The 20,318-nt window shown below is 35.1% G+C and overlaps 1 protein-coding gene across 1 annotated transcript in view; it reads right to left on the bottom strand.

The window, feature by feature from the left end:
* Positions 1-20,318, bottom strand: part of LOC137919542 (uncharacterized) — a 246,820-nt gene that overhangs the window by 21,358 nt on the left and 205,144 nt on the right. Inside the window, exons 12-20 of the mRNA XM_068762634.1 lie at positions 15,175-15,269; positions 11,936-12,175; positions 8,905-9,046; positions 6,292-6,443; positions 5,134-5,243; positions 4,007-4,167; positions 2,182-2,448; positions 1,331-1,551; positions 372-555 (exon numbers count right to left, since the gene is read on the bottom strand). Coding sequence (XP_068618735.1) covers positions 372-555; positions 1,331-1,551; positions 2,182-2,448; positions 4,007-4,167; positions 5,134-5,243; positions 6,292-6,443; positions 8,905-9,046; positions 11,936-12,175; positions 15,175-15,269 — 1,572 coding nt within the window. The remainder of the gene's footprint in view (positions 1-371; positions 556-1,330; positions 1,552-2,181; positions 2,449-4,006; positions 4,168-5,133; positions 5,244-6,291; positions 6,444-8,904; positions 9,047-11,935; positions 12,176-15,174; positions 15,270-20,318) is intronic.

The raw sequence follows: 20,318 nt of genomic DNA, 5'->3' as shown, positions 1-20,318 counted from the left end.
ATGCGAACTACACAACTGCCACCGTCAAATCATTCAATTCGTGTTTCACTCCTCCACGGGGCATCTTTAGGAGTTATGTCGTACATATTCGTTCTTTTCTTACTTAGGATGGACTTCCGTAAGGTAACCCCTGATTCCATTAAATACTTGTGAAATAATATTAACATTTTAGCAACATTTATTTAAATATTGAATAATTATGATTACAATCATTTGACCACATGGGAGATGATTACGTCTACGATAGATGCCCACTGCAGGGCATTCCTCAAAGATCTCCACGATGAACTTACTTATATTTTCGGCCCATCTAGTGGGGTATCAACCCACGCTCCACCATTTTGGAAACTTATATAAATACGTGTATATACCTTTCTTGACTATCAGTGTCACGTCGATACTGACGCCATGTTCCCCCGCATGCTGTGTGACCGCGAGGGTGTGGAGGTAAGAGTTGATGACCAGAGGTGCGGTGGTTTCTATCTTCCTCGTACTCCTGGAGACTTCACAAAGAGTCCATTCCGTTCCGTTATTGTCCGTGTAACTGTCTTTCACCTGGCGCGCATTTCAAAGATTATTAGTAAGTAAAATAAATATTTTTAAACTTACATTGTAAACATCTGTTTGTTGTAATGTGATTATTGAAAGTAGGTGTTTATTTGGCGTATATAGATAATGAAGGATCGTCACAAATAGAAAAATCAGTCACAAAAATATAGTACAAAGAACATTTGTGTGCTATGGAAATGGTGCATTGTAAATAATTGCATACAACCTACAAACACACCATTTTTTATGGTCCCTGTTTTTGCGGATCTCTCATTCTCTCTTACTTTGGCAAACTATCATTAAAGCAGTTAATAATTTTTCACTGAATGTTGTTATTGTTATGCTAATCTCTTATCCTTCTTAATATCTTCTATTAATTTCTCATTTTTTCTCTTCTTAATATCTTACGTTTCTTGTCTAACCTTTCATATATCACCTCAATTCCATCACCTTCTGAAGGATGGGACATTTACATTTCATTTTTTTTAATTTATACATTTATTTGCTCTATTTTAATATTAATATTATTTTATTTTTTTATTATCTATACTAAGTTTATTCCACTTAGTAAATTTCAATTATATGCCTTATTTGTTGGCTCTTATTGAAGGATTTATGACCTGCCTATAGAAGTCTAGAAAAGTTCAGGATGGTATCTGCTATTTCAATGTTTAATGTAGTATGCAAGGATAATCTTTCTTATGATTCATGTTGGTAGCCTAGCGCAGTAAAACTACTACTTCTTACCTGTGCCGTGTACGGCAGACCAAATACTTCTTACCTCGATCCATCCCCTCCCTTCCCCGCAAGGCCATGTTGGAGGTGGTGGGGCTACGAGTCTTGTCTTCGCAAAGGCAGCAGATAGCGTATGACCATGCGGAGCCATAATCCTCGTGGAAATCTTGGCGCGCAGAGGTGGCAGTCCTGGCCAGTTGGGAGCCGACAGCTGTCCATATCGGACGTCTCTGAGCTCCACCACGTGACTCAAGTTAAGATAGTTCACTAAAAAGAAGATTCAACGTTATATATACTATCGAAAGGAAACTTTCAAGTTGAATAATCAATATACTTATACTTAAATATTTACCTTTTTGTAACCAGAAACAACACGTAAAAATTTATATAAATTTAAATGATATACAAATTTTAATAAAAATTTATTCTCCTTTAAAAAAAGCACAGCACATTACATTACAACACACTACGTAATTGAAACTGAACTCCAAAATTAGCAAAACAAAGTAAAATTAAAACTATAAAAATTGCGTCGATTTTTATTTTGTCTTTAGTTAGAAAGAGGATCCCCGAGTTTTGCGCATGGCGCAATTAGAAACAAGAGTGTTGCCATCTTTTGGAAAAAAAAAGAAAATTAAAAAAAAATAATTAAAGACTCGAACCCAAAACAACGCACAGTGAAAATTAGTACTAATTAAGCAGCAACGCAACTTCGAAAAAAACGCAAAACGAAACGACGCTAAACGAGGTATAGGTGTAATTGTTATTCTTGTGTACCTAAACAGGGGAAGTACGGAAGACCCCAATAGAGGGGACCATAAAAAATCTACAAAAGCAGTCACAATTGAAGGCTGTATAATCTGTAATGTTAGTAGAGATTCACTACCAACTACCAACCAGTCTTGAAACTCGCGAGGAAACCAGCTCCCGTCACGTTTTCTCCAGTCCTTAACCGCAGCCTCATGATCTCAGACCGCGATACAAAAAGCCCGTTGGTGAGGATCTTCGGATTCACGAATGGCCTTATCGGCACACTCTCCGGGTCTATCTGGACCTCCAGGAACGTATCCTCTGGAACGGCGTCCGACACGTTGACAGGTACACCGTTCTCAAACAATCCGTATCCGAAATCGAAGTGGCTGACATTAAGAAATACTCGTTTACCTGTTAAACAAATTATCCTATTTTAATAATTTCGGACAGTGATACACTAGAGCAGTGTTTTACAGTCACTTTTGTGTCATTCTCCTCTCTAAGTCTTTCTAAAATTCTTATGCCCATTTATGTAACATACATAATTTTTATATTAAAGCGAGTGATAAACTTATATCGAGTCCACTTTCAAATATCCCCCCGTTAACAATCAAATTGCCCCTCTAAGAGGCGTGGGCACCACGTTGGGTAACGTTGACCTAAAACATGGATTGTGTAATGTGATTGTCATTATTTTTAATAGAATCAGGCGTTACTTCGTGGAAGTCCATCCTAAGTAAGATAAGGACCAATATTTAGCCACTTCCGCACATGCGGTGGTAGTCGTGCAATGAAATGCACCGCCCGCCAGCCCGCTGATAAATGCGTATGCGGCAAACAATGCGAATCACACAACCGCCACCAACCAAATCACTCACGAATGGCTAAATATTGGTCCTTTTCTTATTTGTCATTATTTTAGTTTGCTTCGGTGTAGGATATAAATATAATATTGTTAATATTACAAATCAAAGCCATGGTCTGCTTAATACTAAGGATTTTAGATCTGGTATTGAACTAAAGAATTAATGTATAAAAGCAGTGCGATACCAGGTGGAATACACCTAGCGTTCCCGTGTACCTTGTATTGGACTCAGTGCCACATTAGAAAACATATCTAAGTATGTAGTACTTGTACCAATTCGATATTACTACTAATATTTTTGTAAGATCTAAAAGTTAATGATTTATGCATTTTGCTTCTACAGCAGATGATGATTTTTAATCGTTGATATAAGTATATATATATAATGTGTGTGTAGTTGTCGGAACTGTAGTTTCGGCCGACGTCGACAGATAGCGCTAGTTGTTCCTAAATGTATAAAAATGGCACCGCGCGGTAGACACGAAATTACTGAAAAATACTAAAACGACAGTGCATATGTGTATATAAATATATGTGCATATATAGATATGTATATGTCTAAGTAAAGAAAATAGTCTCTTTAATAATTCTATGTTTGTATTGTGCCGCGCGTTTTTAATGTCGGTAAAGCAGTAGCTGTTTCACTTCATAGATGGCGCTGTTAACAGTAGTATTAAGAAGAGAGAGACTTTGACAGCTGTCACAATAAAAATGTTTGATGAAGAAGAAAAAGCTAACGATTCCATTTTTCCTTATTTTATAAAAAAAATCCTCTCAAAGGGGGTGATGTAAAGAAACTAGTTTCTTTATAGTACATTTTATATACACTAACACACACACACACATATGTATATATATATATACATATATATATGAATCGCATGTAATCCTACTGGGACATAGACAGTTAGATATAAGCCTTTTTCCTTGTACATTTCTAATAGTACCATTTGGGAGCGGCCTGTATTTTCAGATGTAATTAAAAAGGTTTATCTTTCCACCTAGCCTATGTCTAAAAGATATGTAAGATACAGAATATTTTAAAATAAATATGTTAATAAAAAAAACAGTATACAAGTGCGAAGATTTACCAATAAATCTAACCTGGAGGTGCCAATATATTGATCGTACAATCGAGACCCGGCAGCAGGAACTGGGGGTAATTTGGACTTCGTAGAACTCCCTGCTTGGACGTGAAGGTCTGAGATGGACAGCCAGCCAACTCCACCGCTCGCCAGGATAATGAGAAACCAGATCCTTGTGTGCTAAACAAAAGATATATATTATTGTTTTATTACTCGTGCAACAGACAGATTTTGGGGTTGAAGGGTGTTGAAACTCGTGCGGGTAGGCGCAGCGTGGGAAAGCTCCCCACAAGGGGGACAGACGACATCGTCACATGTCATTGAGGCAAAGTTTGGAGAACGCCTGGTTTTTGTTATATGTTATTTAATTTTAAATTTCTGACTACTAGAATCTTCTCGTAGCAGCTAAATTATAGTTATAGACTTTGTTTTGGTCCCATTGAGATAATATCCATAAAAATTTATTTCTTTTTTGATATTAACAATGAAGAAAATTATTAGGAACTTTTGAGGTTATGTTCTTTCAGACAGATAGTTTTAATGGATAGTATAGAATGAATCATAGGCAGGGGCGGCTTAACATATAGTGGAGGGTAAGACGGCAAAGTTAATAGTTATAGCCACGGGGAGGGGGGTCAGGTGTAGGGGGCGCCAGGGTTACATAGCACATGAGCGCTACACGAGCTAGAGCCGCCCATGCTCGTAGGTATGGAAAGTCCAAGGAATTTGAATCATCTAGCACCACAACTTGAAAGCATCTACACGATCACGATCTGTTTTCTCCAAGGTCCACGTTTCTAATTCGAAATTGACTATTCACATTTTGTCTAGTTAAGTTTTATACTATGTATAATGCTTTTTTATTTTATGTAAGCATAGATTTATTATTGTTCATCATCATAATTTTAGCAGTAGTATGTTCACAGCTGGACTCTCACAGCTGGATCTCTCCCATCTAATAGCCATATAATAGGACATATTGGCAACTTCTTCCAAAGACCTTAACATGGTCGTTACTTCACCTTGTGGAAGGACGCTACGGGGGTCCGTGGACTATAAAACTTTAAGGCCCCAGCGGCCAACTGTTCCATGCGCAATGTAGCCTGTCCATTGCCCACTGTCTACTAATAAATAATATATACTTACTTGTAATCAGAGTGAAAGTGTAAAACCGCTTCATTGGTGGTGGCAACCCACCGTGTCTCCCCTACGGAGCCGCAGTATCGAGATGTCTTTGTACTGAACCCGTCTTTCAACTGAAATTTATTCAATAATATAAAATATAACCAAAAAATTAACCCCGTTAGGTTGGTGTTGTTCAAATCGTGTTGATTCCTGTATTAAAAATAAAAATATTTTGTCATTTAAAATATTAAAAAATAAAATCGGAACAAAATACATTTAATACACTTTTATTATGCAGTAATTTCTTTAACATGTACAATACCCGGCGGTAAATATTCCTCATCGACTTTTGGAAAGAGACAATCGGCTACTTTCGGTTTCGTAGAGCGTTATCTCTGTCGCACGAAATACAATGACTGACAAGTCACACAGGTTGTGTGGGACAGAGATAATACTCTTCGAAGCCAAAATTAGCCGGTTGTCTCTTTCTAAAGGTCGATGTGCAATATTTATAGCATGTACTGTAAACAGTTTGGTCCGAATAATGAAATTTTTGTCTGATCTTATTTATCAGAACGAAATATTTCCATTTCTATCATAAAAATATATTAAAAATTAAAATTAAAATGAAATAAAGGCGTAGTTAATTAGTTTTTACACTTATCTATACGTTAAAATACGTATTTTTTTAAATTGAACAAAGGCAAACTCGTTGTCAGCTTTTGACGTTTTGTGAAAAGTTAACCTCTAAATGTATGGCTTTTATTTATACTTTTTAAAAAATATATCTTGCAGAAAAATATACTTCATTGCAGGGAAAAAATGAAAAAAAAAATTTTTACTTATTTATTAATAACCTTATTTTGTAGTTATACAAAACTATGCATTTAAGGGTTAACCCTTAATAGCCTGATTTACGAAAGTGATTTTTTTTAATATTACTGTGTTTGCTTGAGGGTCAAGATGAAGGGAAAAATAGATTTTTTTTAATTTCGTTGGAAAGAATATTATACGACAGTAAAATACGTACAGCCAACCTATAAAAAAAACTAATAGTAATGTGAACATTCGGTTTAAAAGATTGGTATCAAAATTAAAACTCTAGGCTATTAAGGGTTAAAAATCAAGGAGCTGTAGTATTTTGTTTGGTCACTTCTCAATTATTATTGATATACAAACCTCTATAAAGTCATAAAGACAGTCGTTTTGGTACTCCAGGTCTACGGTGTGAAATACAAAAACCAGACGCGTGTCCGCAGGTCCTGTTACATAAACCCAGTAATCGAGATCGTTGTCATACAGACCCGGATGATTTGGACTGGTCAGTTCTCCTGAAATACAATTTTTTTTCTATACACACCAATACCTCACTTTGCGTCGTGGTTACGTTCCAAAAAACACGAAGCAAATTGAAACGCCGCAAAGTGAATTAAGATTTTCTATAGCAAACCATGTAAAGATCGAAGATAGGTTCCAGGGTTACGAAAATACAACTTTTCAATATTCTGTTATTGAAGATTAGATCCATAAAAATTTGCTTTGCAGCTGAGTTATTTATTATTTGGTTAATTAAGTTATTGATAGAATCATTAGACTACGTTACTACACGTTGACTCTTAGAGATCCACGTGAACCACTTCAGTAATGAATGACTTAAATAAACAATGATAAAACGCAACAGTGCAACTATGTATTTTTTATTTATTTATTATTAGAAATGAAAGTAACATCTCTTGATAGAATGGCCTGAATTAAAAACCAGCCGGGTTTTTGAGCTGAAAAGTTGTCATTGAAGAAAAAGAAATAAAAAAAATATTTTGTAATTAAAAATTAAATGGACACTATACCAACCAGTAAAAGATGGCAAGTCCCTATTTGCAGTTGCACTAGGAGTATATACACCAATACCTCACTTTGCGTCGTAGTTACGTTCCAAAAAAACACGACGCAAATTGAATTAAGATTTTCAGTAGCAAAACATGTAAAGATCGAAGATAGGTTCCAGGGTTACGAAAATACTACTTTTAAAAAAGAAAATTTAACAAAGTAAACATTTAAAAAACAAAAATGATATAACTCTGCCAATAAATAAATTGGAAAAATATTTACCTTTTTTGTAACCAGAAACAACACATTAAAATTGATACAAATTTATTATTCTCTTTTGAAAAAAGCACAACACACTACATTACAACACACTACGTAATTGAAACTCAACTCTAAAATTAGCAAAACAAAGTGAAAATAAAACTGTATTCAAATTGCGTTGTTTTTAGTTAGAAAGGGAATCCCCGAGTTTTGATGGCATAGCGCAATAAGAAAATAAAGTGTTGCTATCTTTTAGAAAAACAAAAAAAAGTTAAAGACTCGAACTCAAAACAACGCAACCTCGAAAATCTAACGACGCACAGTGAAAATTAGTACTAATTAACCAGCGACGCAACTTCGAAAATAACGCAAAGCGAGGTATTGGTGTATACATTTATATGGAAACTAAAAAGATTTTGGTAATTTTGTAATAATATATTATGCGCCAGAATTTAAACTTATTTAAAAAGATTTACAAACTTATGATAAATACAAGAAATAAAAATAAATTGTTTATGGTTTCATGCACTTCATGCATATATAAAGTTTTTTTTTTAATAATTCTAATTTGTATCGCTAGTGTTTGTTTTTACGATTTTTTTTTCGTTTTTATTAAACGCAGACAGTTGGAAGAGGGTTGTCGCTATTTGATATGGATCTTTCTTCTCCCAACTGCGATTTTTTCCAATTTTTCTTACACAATTTTCTCTTATGGGTAAATACAGCTAAAATTTTTACATATTAACAATACAATTTGGTGCATATATAAAGTAGCTCGGGATATCTCAGACATTACCTTTGTTAGTTTTAAACATAAAATTAAAAGTATATTATTGAGTAAATCAGCGTGAATCTTAGTTTGTTGACTCGTTTACACGGATGATATCATGACACAAACACACGCACACACACACACATACACACTCACAAGAATAAATGTTACTGGCCAGTACTTTTTAGTAGAAAAACATCCAGAGCCAGTGGCAGCTTAATATGATTATAAAGTAATCGCCTACTTCAAAAAAGATGTTCTAAATTCGAATAAAGGTTTCGTAAATAAATGAAGAGGTAAATATCTTCTTATCGAACAAAAGGTGCTCGAAAAAGTATGTATTTCATTCTGCTTATAGATATTAAGTCTATTGTTGCCTCACACATTTTTTTTTAATCTAGCGAATGAAGATTTTTGAACAATATCTGAGATTCTTGTATACATACACTTAGAAATATTTAATACATCGAATTGGGTGTATTCTATTGTATTTTGTTTTACCTTTTGGTATATTTATATTTACTTTGTTGGAGATAAACAGAAACAAAAGGCAGTAAGAAATTACTGCCTTTTGTTTCTGCATAAACTTAGAAATATTAAATTAGTTACAATTGTTACATTAAAACTATCTCACTAAGAACATTTAATGAATCAAAATAAACGATAGTGAAACAAAACAAAAACATTATTAAACAGGGATCGAAAATCCAGAGCATTCTGCAGAACAGACAGTATTAATTACAATCAATGATGAAGATAAAGTTTATTAATTTAAAATTGGAATCTTAACGGAAATCTTATTGATCGTCAACTGCTTTTTTAATCTACTTTATTTATGAATCTGCTTCAAAAGGTGTTACGGTTGAGAAGAAGCACGAAAAAACTCAACTACAAAAATATAACTACTATTATTGTATATAAGGGTATCGTACCTGAGTTTCCTTGTATGGTTCTATTCCTCATCACATGTCCAGGGTTGAGGCGTCGTTTGCAGACGTATCCCCCGGTGACGGCGCATTTGTGCAGCGTCCAGTACAAACCGCTGGGCTGTGAGGGGTTTGGTGATGTCTTCCACTGGACAAAAAGACAGTATTATGTACTAGCTGCTCAAACAATAGACTTTGCCTGGCAAGGCCTCCACAACGTTTTTACACTGCGATGAAAAGTAAGGTGAGATTGTCATTTAAAAGTCCTAGACAGGAATGCAAACAGTTTATTTTCTAGGTTAGTAGGGCTATATGTAACAGTAAGAAAATTACCAATATTTAGCAACTTCCGCACATGCAGTGGTAGTCGTGCAACAAAGTGCACCGCCCGCCAGCCCGCTGAACAATGCGAATTACACAACTGCCACGCTCTGTGTACACTCTGATTGTGTATCTCCTGAAGATGCCCCGTGGAGGGGTGAAACACGTGTTGAGTGATTTGACGGTGGTAGTTGTCTAATTCGCATTGTTTGCCGCATGCGCATTTTTTATCAGCGGGCTGGCGGGCGGTGCACTTTGTTGCACGACTACCACTGCATGTGCGGAAGTGGCTAAATATTGGTCCTTTTCTTACTTAGGGTGGACTTCCGCAAGATGACGCCTGATTTCATTAAATAAACTATATAAAACAATTGCCAAGTATCTGTTTGTCAAAATGTTTCATTATATCTAAATTAGTCGTTCCGGAACCACCGTATTTGTCTGATGGGGCTCCGTGCGAATTCTGGCTATTCGACAAACTCAAAAATGCGAGGACGATGTTTTGACATGATTCAGAAGTTAAAACCGAATCGAAGAACGCAGGAGGCTTATTGAAGGCTATACCGGAAAAATACTATTCCAACTGTATGGATGAATGGAGAAAGAGCTGACAATAGTGGGTTTAATCTGCCAGGAATTACTTTGAAGAGGATGAAATTGATTTAAAAGAATAAATAAAAGTATAAGCAAAAATTTAAAATACAGACAACAAATCAATACATGCTGTAATATCAAAATCAACGTAATTAGGAATATACAAGAGGAAAGAAAGGCGACGTGTGATAGAAAATCAGAACGTGACGAATTAAAGATTTTGTGAAGGAACGGAGGAATAAAGGCGAGAAATGTCACATAATTTGTAATACAGTAAAAAATAATTGAACACTTGACGGGGCACTGTGGAATCTGTGCATCGTGGAAGCGTGCTATTGATTCAGTGGACCTTTGTTTTTATAACAAACATTCCGATGCGCCCGTGCACCAGCCACAGGAGTTTAGATCCATTGCCCGGGAGAAGGACCCTGGCCTCGGTCGCGTTCACTAACTAGGTGACGTCTCACGCTCACGAAATAGAATGTTTTTACTTCTTTTTAACCTAAAAATATCGTTTCACTAGTTCAAGAATTCCAGAATATTCTTTTCATAATACCAATCCATGTTTGAATATTCGAAATATCTAAATATTCCTAAAAGAAATCCATACAGATTAATTTAAAGTCAATTGGATATTCAATCTGATAGTCGAATGCCTTCCGTCTTAATCCTTTTAATCCAGAGCTTAATCAAGTTACAGAGTGGGGCAATCTAGAAAATTCGATCCGATTAGATCTTAACTTAAATACATCCAGGATTAGTTGGGACCAGTCTAATGCCTTTAACCGGAAGAACCTTTTTAAATCATCTTATATCTTCATTTTTTATCACCATCTTTTCGAGTGAAACATGCTAAGATTTTTATTAAAAAAAAAACTTTGTTTCATCCCATAGATGTCCACTAGGTATTTGCCACTAGATATATCATAATCGCCAAGCTTGGCAGGCAGGTAGGCGATTGTACTGTCTTATATAAATTCTATATAATGTGCGGAAGTGGGTAAATATTGGTCCTTTTCTTACTTAGGATGGACTTCCGCAAAATAACGCCTGATTCTGGCGCGCGATATGCACGCCACTCAAACACCAAGCTCTTACCCACGTGACCGTCAATCGCATGGCGGCGGCGGCAGTGAAACAGATAAATGACAGATGGCGCCACAGTAGACGCAACGAAAATCTGCATCGCGCTGTTGAGAGTCTCCGCGCTCATTATAAGGGCTAGCGGAGGTGCGGTCAACACTTCAAGAAGCAACTGAAGATCAAGAAGCAACCGACAAACAAGAAGCAACCGAAGAACAAGAAGCTACAGTACTACGACCACTCTTACAATTCCATTAAATAATGGTTTATTATCAAATTTTCCGTTTTCAAAATAAATATAAATAATAACCCGAAACCAACATATTAAGCGAATATATACTTTTATTGTTATTTTAATAAAAATTATAAATTTTCGGATCCGAGAGATCGGCACATCACACACATGGATGCCAAATACACGAATCAGAGTGCTAGAGATGAGAATGGCTCATTCACTAATATCGCACGGATCCGAGTGGCAGGCACTGCTACTATGAGTCTGTTTTACTCGGTTCTGAGTGATGAGCATTGAATGTGTGGACAAGGTGACCAAACGACTATTTTAATGTCGTTGATAGACACTGGTTGCAAGGTACTTTGAATCGGTATAGAGGATACCCATGGAGAAAGTCTATGTTCAGCCGTGGACTGTAACTACATATCTTCCTAGCCGTCTTTCATTAGTTTAGGTATTTTATTTCTGGTTTTAAATTATTTTAATATTATAACTGTAAAAATGTGTATAAATTTCTTCTCCGTATTTATATTTGAGTAGATTCACTTTTATACTTATATATTAATTGATATATTTATTCATTTATAAAATCACTGGCTTTGGAAAATTAAGGCTGCTTTAAACCGTTGCTATTGGAAATTTAAAGGGGAATTATGTCCAGCTATGGAAAACCGGCTGAAATGATAATGAAGATGAATTGGTTTCATTTGTCGCATTGATGATCTAGAATTATAATGGAATTAATCTTTGTTTAATATTGTATTTTGATATTAGATTTAAAAAAAAAAACTTTCTAGTGTATACCTGAACTCCTAAACAAGCGTCATCAAAGTCCTCGGTATCATTGTACGGTGGCCAGGCTTGGAAGCTGAAAGCGCTTCCATCAACCCAGCTGAAGTTCTCACCACCAGTCTCGATTCTTGAGCCAAGCCAGTACACGGCACCTGCGCTGTAATCGCTGCTCTGTCTTATTCCGGATACGAGGAATCTTTCCTCGTCAGCTGAATGAACGGACGCCAGATTCATGTTCAGTCCCTCGCAAACCTGGAGATGTTATCAATTTTTAAAGAGAGACATGTGATTATATTTCAACCAATGGATTATATACAGGATGATAGATTATATGGATAAATGTATATCCTTAAATCAAGGTTTTAAATTTTGTAAATAATGTAGTGATGATAAAAAAATATAGTATTTTTGTTTACTATCTATCTCTGCAGATTTAAGTGTGATCACTATATACAGGATGATTGATTATATGGATATCCTTAAATCAAGGTTTTAAATTTATAAAAAATGTAGTGATAATAAAATAAATTTATTATTTTTGTTTACTATCTATCTCTGCAGATTTAAGAGTGATCACTATATACAGAATGATTGGAATTAGGCGTAATAAACTGGCGAGAAAATTATTTAACAAATGAGCAACGATTTCGTTTCTATAATCAAACCATCCTGTGTACTAATTGAGCCATTGCATTCAAAACTCAAAATCCATGACATCGCTGATGAAATATTTCTAACATTTTGACGAAAATGTATTTAAAATTTTGGATTTTATTTTATTGTTTTATACTATGAATATATATTCTTCGACAGCTTCTTCTTAAAGCCGATGGACGCTCTCTCTAAGGCAGGGCTTCTTAAATTTTTGTCATTCACGACCCCATTTATGATTGCGAGTTTCTTGACGACCCCATAAAAATATAAAAGAAAAATTAATTAATATTTTTTGATGATTTATTTATGAGGTAGCAATATACATATACATATAAAAATATATAGTTTTGAAACATACGAAAATCTAAAATTAAAATATGCACAAAAAATTATAAAATATTATTTATATTAGTTCAAAACCTTCAACAAATGCGCGTGTCTAGACGCTGCAAGTCCACTGTATTCTGCCAACTCTACTGATGTTATAAAATGGTATATATAAATATTTGACATCAAAATCTCTCGACCTTAGAATTTTGCTACGCGACCCCATTTGGGGTCGCGACCCATAGTTCAAGAAGCCCTGCTCTAAGGCATAGGGCTCGCCAAAGATGGCCGCGATGACAGGTTCTTCGCTGCCTGTATCTGGTGAGGAATAGCTACGCTGCGGAACCTTCTAAGCCTAACGGGTGCACCGGTGATGTACTTCCACTATTGCCACTTCAGACGGACTGTCGGTGAAGTTGGGGACCATGGTTCTTCTGCCATTGTCTTCTGGGTGACATTGAGTCTTTATAGGGCCCTCCGTAAACGATGTATATATTTATAATTTATTTATAATAAAATATAAATATATTCATCATAGACAATGGAATATGAAATGAATAGGCGGCGTTATTGCTCTAGACCAGTGTTTCCCAACGTAGGGCCCACGCCCCACAAAGGGGTAATTTGATTTTTTAGAGGAGCCAATTCGAAAATGGAATCAATATGTGTTTAAACCTTCCGCTCCGGGCCATTTAAATGCAATGCCAGATGTCAAGTTTAACGTTAACAAATTCTGAATTAAATATAAATGTATATAAAATAAATTTGAAATGCTGGGCGTAAGAATTTAAAAAAGCTAAGGTGCGGCATGGTATATAAAAGGTTGGGAAACACTGCTCTAGACGATCTCTACCAGACAATATTATATTATATATATATGTATATATACATATATTTGTATATATATACCGGTTTTACGTATGATAACTAGGTATATCGTAGAAAGACGGTATCGAATATTCGCTACGCAAAATTAGTACGATAGGCCACAGAGAAGCAAACTTCTGGAAAGTTCTCCCAAGTCGTTTGGACTCAGTCAGCCGACTCGCGGTGGATACGTCATTAATAGTTTCTCGAACTTTCCAACTTTTTACATGAACTTCTTTTTAATATTACCTCACTAAATTTACTATGATTTATGTATAGATAAAAAGTTATAAAAAGTTTATCATTAACATTACCTTACGGTTTACTCTTGTAGATAATCAATGCATTATTTATTATAAGATTATGTGATAGAAATATATACTGTATAATTTAATATTGATGAAAAAGAAATTTAAAGAGATGAATATATATGTTTTATATCATCAAAATTCTTTAAAGCTTTTAGATCTATTTCTAATCAACCTATAAATGTGATCACTGAAATAATGTTATATAAAAAAAAGTATACGCGAAATAAGCTAGCTATTCCACTGTGCACTATAGACTGTTGATTCAGAACATTGTAAGGCATATGTCTCACAAAAGATATCTATGGGAGGATGTACCATAATTGCAACGTTTGGCAAGCGGGTTGAAGATCGCGGTGTGGTTTTATGGTGCCCAGAGGATGCTGCTGCCTATCCTCTAGAAACTTATTTATGAGCACTAGCAACTACATGTAAAATAATCGAACCTTAGATCTTTAATTGCAAGCCTCAACTGTACCAGAGTTTAATTGACAGATGAGGTATAAGTTACGGGAACGGAAAAGTAATGTCACATTCTTAAGTTAAATTCACACGACAACATTTCAACAACCTTTTACCATCTGGTATACAAAATCAATGCCGGAGCGGTAACAAATCAATCGGTATTTCTGTGAAAGATGTCGACAGAAACGACATTACTTTCCTGTGTCTCTAATAGAAGAAGAAGTGATTTTAAAATTCGAATCACCTCATATTAATATTAAATATTCTTCACTATATGTCCCTGTAAACTTTGTACTACCAGAAATAATTGTCTCGTCATATTGTACAGGAAAAAAATAATCGGTTTTTCTGTAAAATATGTCGACAGAAACGACATTACTTTCCGATCCCTCTAATATTTACCTCTTTCAAGTTTTTACGTCTAAAACACCCTGTATATTAAAACTGTTGATTGCTCCGACTTTTCAGATGGCATTAGATTTAGTATACGTTTCGTAATATATTTTTCTTTCGGTATTCTAGTAAAATTTCCTTCATGGAAAGTTGAGAAAATATCACATATAAACTTGATTTTTCCGGAGACAACTTGAGTAAACGGATTTGATTTATGAGATTTACTTTGTATCTTACCTGCTTGGCGGTGATCCATGAGGCTTTTGGGTAGCCGGAGAAGAGATAGCAATGCCCGTTGTAGAGCACCTGTTTCGCATCCATACACGTCTGCGCTGTGAGCAAGTGAGAAACACTATATATACTTTAAAAAAAATTATACGTAACTTTTATTACTGTACATTGTGTTAATTAAATCTAATATATAAAATTCTCGTGTCACGGTGTTCGAACTTGAGCTCCTCCAAAATGGCTTGACCGATTTTTACCAAATTTCATATGCGTATTCAGTAGGTCTGAGAATCGGCTACTATCTATTCTATATTCTTAATGATAAGGGTGGTCCACCCCTAAATATTTTTTTTTAATTTCTTGACGAAATTTTTTGTTTTAATTTTTTTATGATACAGCATACAAAAACACATACAACCCTAAATTTTCACCCCTCTATGATCATCCCTTATTTTTTATTTGTAAATTAAAAACATTATTTCTTTGCAAAACAACGTTTGCAGGATCAGCTAGTATATTTATATAAAACCATATAAGATATATATGAAGCTTATTTGAAGTTGTCTCTATTGGTTATAGAGTCCTTTAAACCACCAAGACAGTTGTCAATAATAGCACGCACACTTTCTATGGGAAAATTCTTCACTGGCAGAGTTATTGGTCGTTGGACTCCATCCTAAGTAAGAAAAGGACCAATATTTAACCACTTCCGCACATGCAGTGGTAGTATAAGTAGGTGTACTTCCCATGTCGACAGTTCAGTGCTGTTTCTTCAGTTACAAGATTAAGATCTACGATAAGTGATACAAAGTGACTATTTAGTAAGTTATTTGGACAGTGAGCGATTTGGAAGCGAAGTTTGTACTAAGCGAAAGTATACTTTGAGTTAAAGTAGGGCGACCATTTGATTTGTGTATAAAGGACTCCTTGTGAACTAGCGGTGTTTTATTTCGAGTAAAAATATGTGTTTCGAAAAAACAAAAAAAAAACTGTTTTTTGAGTCCGTTTTAAAATTACGCTAGCAATTTTTATATTCGTTATTGGCGTAGTTCAGACACTGCAGTTATTTTAAACTGTTATATGAAACTGGGTCGTTTAATTCTATTCGTTCATTTGCAATAGGAACGATATTCGGATGTGCTTCGCATACGTGTAATGCCTTCCTTTACGCAGGTTGATCAGTAAGTCGAAATTGACTTTAAATACGTTTATACTGTTTCACATGCTCTAACTTAAACTTTATCTATACATAGGATTTTTTTAACAAGTGTAGAAATTTTGTGCTTAATTAAAATTTAACTATGCAGGGTCGAAGTTACAATATATATATGTTGAGTAAATGACAAATAAGATAATAGTCTTGAAATTAGATGCTGCATACAACAAGACTGGAAGGTTTTTTTTAAGTTTAGGTATAAGACAAAATTTCACGACCTGATTTCACCATTCCCGTTTTATTATAGGAGTGAATAACCATCTATGAGATGGATCGGCGAAGTACCAATTCGATGCTTTGTACTCAAAAAAACACTAATGTGATATAAATAAAGCTAAAATAAACAAAACTGAAATATGCAAATAAGCCTTAAAATAATTGTGAAATTAAATAAGTATTTTAATTAGTAATGTTATATATTATAAATAAGATTGTAATCCCTTGTCCCATAAATAAGATAGGAGAGAATGTTAGACCCCCAATGGCAGGTCATTTAAAAAAAGGAAAAAAAAAACTGGAATTTATAGAGACAGGAGCCAAGAGGCTATTTAATAATGATGACACGACGACGATGATATGATGAACACTGAGCATCACAGAGCACACAGAGTGACTCACTCTGTGTTTGGCACTAATAGGTGTAATATAACCCCTGAAGATGCCCCGTGGAGGGGTGAAACACGTGTTGAGTGATTTAACGATGGCAGTTGTGTAATTCGCATTGTTTGCCGCATGCGCATTTATCAGTGGGCTGGCGGGCAGTGCACTTTGTTGCACGACTACCACTACATGTGCGGAAGTGGCTAAATATTGGTCCTTTTCTTACTTAGGATGGATTTCTGCAAAATAATGCCTGATTCCATTAAATACTGAGTATCAAAGCATAGAGCGAAAAGTCAATTTATCGGTATACTTTCTGTCTGCATTTTAGAGAGTGTGCAGCGAAATTACACCAAATAATTCCCCAATCTCCTTTCTTCCATTAGACAACAAGACGTAAGGATTCACGACATCCATACACGGTTGAAATTCCTTCAACTAGCACTAAGCATTTTGCTAATACTTTTATAGTGCGAACAGCCTAGGAATGGAACAACCTTTAAAGTCAGGTCATCAGGTCATCAGGTCTTCAAGATAAGAGTGAATAGGTATCTAAACAAGCAAATACCATAGTAGACCTTCATTATCGCTTAACATCAGGCGAGTCAGAGGACAAATGTGATCCTGTAAAGGATAAAAAGGACGAGTTGAAAGTCGGCCCCCTATCACCCATGCACTTTGGACTCTTCTCGGAGGCGTTTCAAGCTTTTCGACTCAACTTTCTGATCCGCACAGCTCTAGCATGGAACGATTTGCCGGTTTATTTATTTCCCGAGAATTATAACCCAGGTCTCTTTAGGGTTAGAGAGAATAGGTACCTACTAAGTCTGCGTGTTTCATCTTCAACCACATCGTCGTTATCAGGCGAGTTGATGGTCAAACTCGAAGAAGAAAGCAAGAAAGAGAAAGAAGAAAGGTAATGCTATAAAGCTAAACATAGAGCTGCCAATGCAACCAGCACGCTATGCAAAAAAGCCTTCAAAATGTAAGGTATACAGAAGAATGATAATATCTTTGAGAGTTAAACATGGAAATAAAACAGTGTTAAGGAGCATAAAGAAAAAATCAGAAGTAAATAATAAAAAGTAGAAAGCTAAAATATTAGGGCAGAATGATAAGAAACTCAAAATACGATTTTGCAACTTATCGTAAAGATTCACGGAAAGCGAAATGGACAGAAGAAAAATATCCTGAAAGAAAAACTAATGTCAGTGGTTTGTAAAGAGCTTCACGCTGTCAAAAATTAAGTTCGTAAGAATAAGACACTCCGAGAAGAATATAAGGTACATCATATATCCAAATATCAATGGTTTCAGAAATAATAAGCGTAATGTTAATATGGTAAGAAAAAGCGTTTTATAAATTCTATTTTTCATATTAAAATTTTTTATTGTTTTAATATCTATCCCTGCAGAATATATAATGATATACTTGTCTGTCGTATTCCAATAGAGTTTAAGAGAGTTTTCACTTTATACAGCGCTGATTGGAAATAGGCAATAAAAGCTTCAAAGATTTTTGCTGAAAAATTAGCTATACATTCATCCCTTTAACACGTTCACTGCGGCTTGAGGTCGATTCAGCCTCATGGTAGACTTTGCACTGGTGCGGCGCGTAAAACTCGTGTTTTCTCTCTAGTGCGGCGGCTGTTTACACTCAACCGTATGAGGTATGACAGAGACAAATATAGCTTTCTTTATGTCTGCGAAGCATTGACTCAATATTGTAAAAAAATATTGATGAACATGAGGCAGAAAAGGCCTCAACCGCAATACTAGGAAGTTCAGCTTGAGGCTGATTCGACCTCAGCCGCACCAGCTGAAAGTTCTTCAAAATTGGGCCCGCAGTGAACGTGTTAAAGGTTTTACACCTATAACCAAACGCCCTGTATACTATACATTATCGTCTTGCCACATTAGCAAGTCTCTTAACTATAAAAAGGCTATGGTCTGGATTGACCTAAGTAAGAAAAGGACCAATATTTAGCCACTTCCGCACATGTCCTAAGTAAGAAAAGGACTTAGGATATGTGTGGAAGTGGCTAAATATTGGTCCTTTTCTTACTTAGGATGGACTTCTGCAAGGTAACGCCTGATTCCATTAAATATGGATTTATCGACAAACACTAATTAGAAATGCTGAGATATAAGACGAACATATATAGATAGCATATGAGCTATAGATTCACGCCTTTAAACCTTTTATATCTGATTGAGCCATCTCCATTCCTTACATTGTTTCTACTTTGTTGACACACCCAAAAGATGAACTAAATGGTTTGACAGCTAGTTTTTGGTGAGAGTCGCCAAGATTTGGAACGACCTGCCTGGGTCTATTTTTCTTGATGAGTTGAACTCTGGAGCCTTTAAGAGTAAAGTGAACAGGTTTTTTTTGGATGGGTGTGTACCACCTTTGTCTTCATCTACACTTTCCATCGGGTGAGATGGAAGACAAACGCCTATTACATTACAACAACTATGTATAAAATAAATACATTTAAAAAACTTTTAAGTTAAACGGTTTTTTGATACCCATATTGTGGTGGTTGTGGAAAAATATGTACCTAGTCCGCCATATTGGAACGGCTTCCATCTTGAATTTTAAATTTTGACATAATCATCGTGTTTTACTAGTGTCCCTTTCATTTGATACCCATATTGAGGGGGTTAAGGAAAAAACGTAATCCGCCATTTTGTATCGGCGGCCATCCTAGATTTATAATGTTATTCATTTTATTATATTGTATTGTCATTTAAATTAAATGTGTGTACCAAATTTCCGATCAATTTGACAACGGGAAGCTGCTTAAATTTCAATTTCTAATTTTGATCCAAATAAATTCCGTACGGGTCGAACTAAATAAAACCGTTTAAAAACAACCATAATCAATCATCCTGTGTTATAATGCAAGAAATTTCTTAATTATTATTTCCTCATCGGAAAACGTAATTAAAATCGAACACATTCATTTATAAACTGCAACATGTAATTAAATTCAAATTGTCGCTCCGTACATTGTCCTCATAATGCGACTTTGCATGTCAAACTGTGTAATTAAGTTTGGGCGGTATACAAAAGCCAACATAAATCAAAAATTAATTTATCATTATTTTTCCTTAAAGAACTTTGTTAAATTATGTATGTGTATATGACTTAAAAAACGAGATTGATATGTTGACAAAGTGCAAATTTTTATTTTGTTTCATAATTTAATTGCTGTTTTATTATGTACATTCATCGTCATAATTTATTTGATACTACTATTTGATATTTAAAGAAAAAATACAATGGGCGGTCTTATCACACGAGGCAATTTCTTCCAGACAACCATAGTACA

This window comes from Battus philenor, unplaced genomic scaffold (genome assembly GCF_028537555.1).
Source record: "Battus philenor isolate CCGP_79_NKW_IND1 unplaced genomic scaffold, ilBatPhil1.0.hap1 SCAF_16, whole genome shotgun sequence".
NCBI lineage: Eukaryota > Metazoa > Arthropoda > Insecta > Lepidoptera > Papilionidae > Battus > Battus philenor.
This window is presented reverse-complemented; position numbering and strand designations above follow the sequence as displayed.